Source organism: Eptatretus burgeri, chromosome 4 (genome assembly GCF_056783735.1).
Source record: "Eptatretus burgeri isolate ZD-2024b chromosome 4, Ebu_testis_v1, whole genome shotgun sequence".
Lineage (NCBI taxonomy): Eukaryota > Metazoa > Chordata > Myxini > Myxiniformes > Myxinidae > Eptatretus > Eptatretus burgeri.
Window position 1 is genome coordinate 14,675,435 of NC_140964.1, and position 9,826 is coordinate 14,685,260.

At 50.9% G+C, this 9,826-nt stretch overlaps 2 protein-coding genes and 1 pseudogene across 11 annotated transcripts in view; 2 read left to right on the forward strand and 1 right to left on the reverse strand.

The window, feature by feature from the left end:
- The window catches only part of LOC147027513 (cyclic AMP-dependent transcription factor ATF-2-like), a 156,575-nt gene that overhangs the window by 37,978 nt on the left and 108,771 nt on the right, over nt 1–9,826 (reverse strand). The window lies entirely within an intron of this gene.
- On the forward strand, nt 2,348–4,193 carry LOC147027514 (uncharacterized). The gene is given in 2 exon segments (XM_085876980.1): nt 2,348–3,814; nt 3,816–4,193. Coding segments are annotated over 2 exon segments (1,845 nt in total).
- LOC147027515 (uncharacterized) lies at nt 4,190–6,407 on the forward strand (annotated as a pseudogene).

Consider the following 9,826-nt stretch of genomic DNA (forward strand, 5'->3'; position numbering starts at 1 on the left):
ATATATATATATATATATATATATATATATATATATATATATATATATATATATATATATATATATATATATATATATATATATATATATATATATATATATATATATATATATTGTTACGGTTGTGGAAATTCACAGAACACCATTCAGGTTCCCCGAAGATCAGTTATGTCGATAAGTGTGTGTCCAGATAGATTTCCCCACCGATGTCTAACGGGAATTTATTCGTGTAACCGGGCTGTGCATCTTTGAGTTAGCCGTTATTCTTTTGCTATCTTTATTTTGGCAAACAAACAATCATGTCCTCACCACCTCCTCCACAACCACCAACATCTCACCACCTTCGCCATAACAAACGACAACATCATCTCCTCACTCCGCCACAACCGCCAACATCTCACCACCTTCGCCATTACGAACGACATCATCTCCTCTCCTTCATCTCCACAAACGCCGCCATCTTTTTGCCAGCAACGACATTCCACGGACGAGCGACATCTCCGCCGACAGACACGGGGACTCCCTCGTTGGGGCGAGGGCCGGTGATTTCAACCACGTCCGCTTTCTCCACGTTTGGCGGCGAGATCGGATCAAAATTACAAAAGGGGCGGAGCCAGCGGGGGGTGAAGGGTCAGAGGTAAAAGACCAAACGTACCCCCCGTACCCCATAAAAGGGTGCACTGGGATGCCAAGCCAGAATTGAGGAGAGGAGTCGAGTGGAGTCGAGCTGGATTCTGGGTTCGAAGTCGAGTGCAGTTCGTTCGGAGTCAGGGTGGAAAGCGCCAGTTGCAGTTCGAGTCCAGTGCAGGGCTGTTGCTCGTCGGAGCGCAGCGGAGCTTGGAGTCCGGGAGAGGTTCGAGTCCGGTTCAGGGCTGTTGCTCGTCGGAGCGCCGCTTGGAGTCCGGGAGAGGTTCGAGTCCAGTGCAGGGCTGTTGGTCGGTGGAGGCAGCCGGCGAGAAGTCGCCAGACAGTGACATAAGGGTCCGAGGTGATCGGGCCCCGGGACGGTCCGAGCGACGCTGAGGAGTGAGCGGGCTCTTAAGAGAGCATCAACTCTAAAAGAGCAAGGCCCGTTCGCTCCTCTGAGGCACCGTCAGCTAGGCCCGATCAACCAGGCCACACGACGAGGCCCGGACCAACTGAGTCGCCATTACACCAGCTGCCGTGTTGACGGCGAGATATTGAGGGTCGTCCAGCGAGTCACCACGAGGGTGGCAGGTAACCTGCATGGACTCGCGGAGCTCTTTCAGTCTTCACAGCTCCGCAGAACATTAAAGGCCTACGGGTCCTGTTCTACCCTTTCCTTTCCTGGGGTTTTCTTTGCATGGAAGTTGTGGCGCCTTGTCCTATAAGTTGAAATGACTAAGTGATTGTGTAAATAATAAAAAGAACGGCTGTAGTTCTTTTGTTTGCTCGCGTCTTGTCCCTACCCCCATTCATTGCCTTGACTGCATGCGTGCATGTGTTCGAAATGTCCCCTTTTGTTGAATATTCACCTGCTCGTTGCGTCCTTTCCTCCATTGAGCTGTCGTAATTGCGTTCGGGATATTAGATAATTTTAATAGCCGATAAAGTAATCGGCTCCGATGGGGCTTGGCCATATAAAACCGCTCGGCAAATCGCAAACGGAACGAGCTGCTTAAAAGCGGCTCGTTTTCGTGCAGGCTCTGTTGAGGTGTAAATCCCCGGCATTTCTCTCTGCGCGAATAATTAGGTACATCGACAATTCGGCGATCAACCCTGTAGCACGTGGACAGAAAAGTTGGCTGATCTACGGTGTGGTTAAAAACACACCCGTAGCTGGATTTCGGTGTTGATCTGGAAGCTACGACTGGATTGCCGCGGTCGGTGGGTGCGTGCGGCCGCGAATTAGCTAAAAGCGGTCGCCCGCACGCCGGCGCGGTGAGAACCATAACACTGTTGTCAGGGAGTGGGATTCAAATCCATCCCGCCTCCAAACCAAATTAACGGAACCGGATCAAGGGTGTGCGAGGCGACCCTCCGGTTCCATCAAATTCCGAGCGTGGAAATTTTTTTATTACCGGTACGCAAAATGGCAGCTCAAGGCGAGCAGGAGGCAGGAGGGATTAGAAATGGATTTAGAAATGATAGAATCTATGGCTCAGGACAAAATGACCGTGCAAGACACTCCCATTATGCAGGTTGACTATTCCCCGCAAATAAATGCAGAGTCCGAAATGGGCGCAGGGGCAGCGGCGGCTTTTGACACCCCCCCCCCTCCGTCAAATTCCCCCCCCCCCCGATCCTTGCCGAATCGGCTTAACCTAGTGCATTTGACATGGTCCAGTTGTTTGCAATGTAGTCCGGTTGGTGGTGGTTCAAGACAATGGCCAAGCATTTCAAACTATTAGACCCCCAGCAGCGAGGGCCAAGTAGTTCTGTTACATCAATTAACCAGACAGACTGGAACCTATGTGTGCTGTGTCAGATGGACACCACTGAGCCTCTTCATTGTCCAGCTGACTCCAAGCGAAGCACAGGAGGGTCTGGATACCAGACTCTGGTAGACAACCTCCTCAGGTTCAGTGAGATCGACTGCTTGACAAAATCTCTCGACATATCCCGCTTGGACGATGGTGAGGGTATTGAGTCCACTTTCCAGCACCACAGGGCTAAGTGGCATGATTCGTGCAGACTACAATACAACAAAACTCAATTGATTCGGGCAGAGAAGAGGAAAACAACCAGTGGGGATACCGAAGGCGTGACACGAAAGTATACCCGTCAGAGTGTGGACCGCACAGAGTCAATGCTCGAAACGTGTTTCTTTTGTGACAAGCCAGCAGGTAACGAGTCTTTGCGCAAAGCTTCTACCTTTGACCTGGACAGACGAGTCAGGAAATGTGCTCTGAAACTAGAAGACAAGCCACTTATTGATAAACTGAGTGCTGGAGATATGATGGCGCAAGATGCCCTGTACCATGTGAAGTGTCTGGTTTCCCTCTATAAGAAAGCAAGGGACACAAAGAGAACCTTGGATGACCAGGATGATATCAATCATGGCATAGCTCTCGGAGAACTGGTGTCCAACATCGATGATGTCCACATGGACGCTCTTGTGGCACCAGTGTTCAAGCTGGCAGACCTAACAAGTCTGTACAACAACCGGCTGAAACAGCTTGGAACAGTCTTGACTGGACGTGTTCACTCGACCAAACTCAAGCACCGGATCATGACATATTTTCCGGACATGGAGGAGAACAAGCCTGGCCGAGATGTTCTGCTAGCTTTCAACGAGGACATCGGATCAGCCCTTCACAAGGCCTGTGAACACGATGCTGATAGTGATGGTGTTCATCTTGCAAGAGCCGTGAACATAGTCCGAAGAGACATGTTGAAGATGAAGTCAGCCTTTAGTGGGTCATTTGACGCCCTCTGCCAAGAACAATCTGTGCCAAATTCTCTCGTGGCACTAGTTGCTATGATCCTGAATGGTCCCACGATCCAAGAGCAGTCAAGCCAGTCATCTGTATCAACACCCACTCTTACAATCTCACAGCTCCTCATGTTCAACAGCTACGCACGTCGCCGACAGAGTACGAGTATTGAGTCTACCAAGCACGGCCACAATCGGGAGACCCCCGTGCCTGTGTACCTGGGAATTCTGATGCACACAAAAACTCACAAACGAGACCTGGTTGACACTCTGTTCCACTTGGGTCTCTCCGTCTCCTATGATAGGGTGCTGAGCATCTCCACGGACTTGGGGAACAGTATCTGCCGCTTCTTCGAGCAGGAGGGTGCAGTTTGCCCACCTGAACTGAAGAGTGGTCTGTTCACGACTGGCGCAGTGGGATAACATCGACCACAATCCCAGCTCAACTCGTGCTCAAGACTCGTTCCATGGCACTGGCATCTCACCGTTCCAGCACCCGAATAGTGAAGTGCGTGGAGTTCAACGGCTGCGGGTAGTAGTCTCAGATGATGTTACTACAACAGCAACCACTGCACACCTGCCAGAATCATACACCACTGTACCTCCTGTGGTTCTCGGTAAACGTGAACCACCGATGCCCAAGTTGGCTGGTCCCAACAGAAGTGACTGCCAACTGATTCCTCAAGCAATGCAGGTGGAATACAGGTACGCCACAGAAAATATATCATCTGAAAGTTGTACATATTCTGTATTCATATATGTGCCTCAATCTCTTGTTAACTGTGTGTGGTGCTGAGGTCCTGTCTCTTGTTAATTGTGTTGATGAGTTCTTGTCATTTTGACAGGTGGCTAGAGCAGATGGCAGTTAGTGTAGCATCAGACACACCACTACAGGGAGACGAGACTGTCATGGGCTGCATATCATGCCAGCAAGCAGTCCATTCCAGAGGAACCAGAGTGTGGCGTGACCATCACCTCATTGCTACCTCTCTTCTACGACCAGGCCAAGTCCGTGGCTATGATTCGTCACTCCATGGACGTCATCAAGACAGCAGTTGAGATTCTGAACCCTGGTCAGATCCCAGTCCTCACAGTCAATCAGCCACTGTATGCAGTCGCCAAACAGATCCAGTGGAGATGGCCAGAAACAGATGGAGAAGATCACTTCGTCATCCTCTTTGGTGGACTCCACATTGAGATGGCTGCACTGAAAACTCTGGGTGATCTTCTGGTTAGCAGTGGGTGGCAGGAGCTCTGGTGCAGGCAGGAGTTGCTACAACTGGTACTGCTGATTCCTTCCTGAAGGCTGCCCATGTTACACGCACTCTGCGAGCTCACCAGGTCACAGCCAGTAGCCTCTATCTTCTCCTACAGAAAGCCTTCAGCCAAGGAGCAGATGAGGGACAGGATCTAGAAGACTGGTGTGCTGAACGTGTGCAAGCCAGTCCGCAGTTCCACTTCTGGTGGATCATTCTACAGTTGGAACTCATTGTCCTAATCTACGTCAGATCGGTCCGTGAAGGGAACTTCCTGCTATACATTGATGCCCTGAGCAAGATTGTCCCCTGGTTCTTCGCCTTGGGTCATACCAACTACGTCAGGTGGACACCAGTTCACCTGCGCGACATGGTGGCACTGGCGACCAAACATGCAAGTGTATACACGCAGTTTCTTGCCGGCAACTTCACAGTAAAGAAGACCACTCATGCGTTTTCTGCGATGGCCATCGACCAAGCCCACGAGCAGAATAACGCATTAGTTAAGGGTGACGGAGGAGCTGTAGGCCTGACAGAGAATTCCGCTGCATTACGCCGCTGGATGGTGTCTGGTCCAGAGATGGCCAGAGTGATCGCTGAGTTCCAGGCCACATCAGAGACCAAGAAGGCTGTTCACAAACACCATGAGCAGACCAAGCACACACAGGTAGCCTTTGCTAGAGATGTGCGTTCACTCACTCAAGTCATGGGGGAGATGGGCAACCCATTTTGTGATGACAGCAAGGATCTCCTGGTGCTAGACAGCAGAGACCTGGCAGACCCAGCAGTTATCAATACTGTACGCCAGATCGAGAAGCTGGGACAAGAACCGCATGACTCCTATGTCTATGAGAGACTTATCAACCAGACAAAGCCCATCACCGACCCAATCAAGAGAAACAACCTCCCTCTCTTCAGCTGACCTCCAGTCAGAGAGAAATCAAGAGCACAGCTGCAGGTTTCATCTCTGAAGAACGACTGCTCCCTGTTCTCCAGGTTGTTCATTGCGTCCCAGATACGTGATGGAGATCTTGATGAGTTCTTCGCACATGAGAACCAAGCATGTCGCCCTGCACTGTCACACATGGGCAAGATGAGACTTGGAACAAAGTCTGATCTGGTTGGCTGCTTAGAAGATCTGGTCCCTCCACAGGAGAATGCTGCTGCTGCTGCTGCTGCTAGTCCAGCAGTTGAAGTCATCATCCTTGATGGTGCAGCGATCATCAGTATGCTGCCACCTGGCACAGCAAAGACCTTCAACGAGTATGCATCAGAAGTATTCCTGCCATACATCACATCTCAGCTGCAGCATACGAGCAGGATGGATATTGTCTGGGATGAATACCTCACAGACAGTTTGAAGGCAGACACTAGGAAGAAGCAAGGCAAAGGCATCAGGAGACGAGTCGAGCCATCTAGTTCCATTCCTGGAAACTGGCAGACCTTTCTTCGCACAGATGAGAACAAGATGGAGTTGTTTGACTTCCTAGCCACCAGAGTAGCAACAACAGACACAGACAAACAAGTCATCAGCACCCACCACAAAGATGTGGTTTGTACGCAGGCCCGAGATGTTGCTGGTCTTGCCCCTTGAAGCCATGAAGAGGCTGACACAAGAATTCTACTCCATGCTGAAGACGCTGTGAGGCAGGGATACAGCAAAGTGTCGATCCGTACAGTAGACACTGATGTCGTGGTCCTTGCGGTGACAGCAGCTGGACGTCTGGACATTGATGAGCTCTGGGTTGCTTTTGGCACAGGAAAGAACTTCAGGTTCTTGGTAGCTCACAAGATGTCTGTGGCACTGGGACCTAGCAAGTGTCGAGGTTTGCCATTCTTCCATGCCCTCACTGGATGCGACACCGTTTCAAGCTTCAGAGGCAGGGGGAAGAAAAAAGCATGGGAAACCTGGAAAGCCTGTGATGAGGTCACTGATGTCACTGCAGCATTCTGTGCCTTGGCTGCCATGCCAACTCCTTCAGCCGTAGATGACCACATGGATGCACTGGAGCGTTTTGTTGTTGTGCTCTATGATCGCACCAGTAGCCAGGAACATGTCAATGAGTGTCGCAAGCATCTGTTCACCCAGAATGGCAGATCAATAGATGCTCTCCCACCAACTCGTGAAGCCCTGAAACAGCACATCAAGAGAGCTACCTACCAAGCCGGCTACTGTTGGGGCCAGATGATGGTGTCCACACCAGAGCTCCCATCGCCCAGTGACTGGGGGTGGGTTCACACCGATAATGGTTGGGACATATACTGGACAACCCTCCCAGAGGCAACTGAGGCATGTCGGCAACTACTAAGGTGTGGCTGCAAAAAGGGATGCAGAGGACAGTGCAAGTGTGTCAAGGCTGCACTCCAGTGCACAGCTCTATGTCACTGTGGTGGGGAATGTACAAGAGAGTAGAACTGGGACAAGAGAGATCACAGATGATAATTATGTAACATGTACACATGTATCCATGCATCATAGTAGACTCTGTTACCTGGATCTAGAGGTTCCACTGTATAATTTTGACTCTGTAAGTTGATGTTAGGATCAAACAGAAGCACTTCCTCTGAGTTCAAGAGTGTTAAATGAACAACAGTCATTCCATGGTGCTTGATAACAGTTTTTTGAAGAGTTTGTTGTAGAAAACCGTCCAAAAGTGCAAAAATGCACCAAAAAATGACCAAATAAATGGTTTATTCACGCTTTGTCACCTTTATTTGCAATTTCTTATTTGCTAGAATCTATATTTAGTTAAATAAAACCACTGGTATGCTTCTTAAATATAGTTGTATCCACATGTATCCTCCTTGTACAACACAAAATCGGCTATTTTGTAAAATGGCCGCCATTTTGGCTCTAGGAAGAATCTGGAATGTCCCTATATCCAAAAATCTTTGTAAGATACTGCCCTAGCAGTGTGCCAAATTTCATGCTTGTATCACTAAAGGCACATTTTTTTCACATATCTGCCGGACTAATGTTGGCAAAAATGGATGCAAACACAAACGAAATTAAAAACAACATAAATGAAAATGCGTGCAAAATGGAAAACAAAATGAATACAAATGCGCAACAAATGCAAAGCAAAATGGATGAGAATATGCAAACACTGAGGGGTGAGATGCAGCGCATAGGGCGAAGCCTGCAGGCGGGCACGAAGGGCATAATGGCGATTGCGTGCGACGAAACGCGGACAACAGAGCACAAAGTGGCGGCGCCACGTGTTTGAGGGAACGAGCTGGGAGGGAGTGCAAGGGCTGTGCGGCCCGCGATAAAGATGGGCGAGGTCATGACGAGAGAAGCCGACACAATAATTCAGGAGATGTGTTGGGGGAGACTCGTAAAGGTGACGGAGAAATTGACGGTGACAGAGAGGGAAAAACTAAATGGGGTGACAGAGACGTGTACGAGACACGTAGAGACGAGGGAGATAATAAAGCAAGAAACGGAGGTAATGAGCGAGGTGACGGAATTAACAGAGACACAAAGGGAGACGACGAAGGAAACAAAAGAGGTGACAGAAACGCAAATAGTCACGGAAACAGAGACACGGGAAATAGAGGGTGAATTACAAGAAACTAAAGAAGGGCACACACACATGGAGTTAGTGAGGGGCAATGGGGGTGAGCTGGCGGAATGTGCCGTGACCCGGTGCGAGCAGCAGGATAGCCTCCTTCAGGAACGAGGGAAGGGAATATGCCCCCTTGAAGCGGATCACGACCAGGTGGGTCCAGTCGTGCTGAGCGAGGTAGAGCGGGCGAGTGCTGTGGACGGGTACACGTGAAGCTTGGGGGGTATGGAGGCCCCGGGACCCCTTGTGGTAGCGCGAATTCCCAGCGTGGTTGTCCCGGTGTGTGTGTTTACGAGTGTGGCGGAATGCGTGCTGAAACGCGCGCAGAGCGTGGGTGAAAGGCTGGGTATAAGAGAAACCGCGTGTGTGAGGGAAACATCGTGCGTGAGGGAAACAGCGTGCGTGAGGGAAACAGCGTGCGTGAGGGAAACAGCGTGCGTGAGGGAAACAGCGTGCGTGAGGGAAACAGCGTGCGTGAGGGAAACAGCGTGCGTGAGGGAAACAGCGTGCGTGAGGGAAACAGCGTGCGTGAGGGAAACAGCGTGCGTGAGGGAAACAGCGTGCGTGAGGGAAACAGCGTGCGTGAGGGAAACAGCGTGCGTGAGGGAAACAGCGTGCGTGAGGGAAACAGCGTGCGTGAGGGAAACAGCGTGCGTGAGGGAAACAGCGTGCGTGAGGGAAACAGCGTGCGTGAGGGAAACCGCGTGCGTGAGGGAAACCGCGTGTGTGAGAGAAACCGCGTGTGTGAGAGAAACCGCGTGTGTGAGAGAAACCGCGTGTGTGAGAGAAACCGCGTGTGTGAGATGGAAATGGCGGTTGGTATGTGGGAACACGTAACCTCGTGTCCGGGTGTCATGGTAAGGTGTGTGAGCGTCATGGCACGTGGAAGTGCGTGCGTGGAATGGCGACAAAGACGGTGCCAGACGAGAGACAAAGGTCGAGTAGCGGCCATAGCAGTTTCGAGAATCGTGCCAGATTTGCACGGCAGTGCGCGGGGTCCGTGCTGTGCTTTGCACGAGGCCGCCGCGTGCGTGCCTGCGCGAGTGAAATCCGGTCCGGAAACGCACGCGCTGGATGTTAGCCGATCCCACGGACAGACAGAAGCTAGGCTGGGATAGTGAATTTGGAACGGATGGGTTCTCCAGGCGAGCGTGTGTGTAAAGCTCCATGAGCAGAGCACATATGCTCGCGTGGGGAACTCCTAGAAGCACGAGGCTTGCTTGGGATGTGCAGGGTGACGTTGTGGCTGCACGTATGGTTGGAATCCGGCAGGAGGGGAATCCCTGCCCGATGCTACCGTCCGAGAAGGGACGAGGTGCAAGAAACGCGAGCAGCTGCCATAACGTCACGGGGAAAGAGCGTAGGTTGCGATTTGCTGTGCTGGTGCGCATAATAAATAAATAAATAAATAAATAAAAAAATAAATAAGCAAAAAAAATGCAAGCCTCACCACTTCGGTGAACAGGATTCCGAGGCAGGGGGGTAGAACACCCCCTTGACTGGGGCACAGGAAGGAACGAGTTGGGGGAAGGGTTAGCTTAATTAGACCGGCTTCATGGGGCAGGGACAAGTCCTCATAGGGCCCATGGAATGGATTAGGTAGA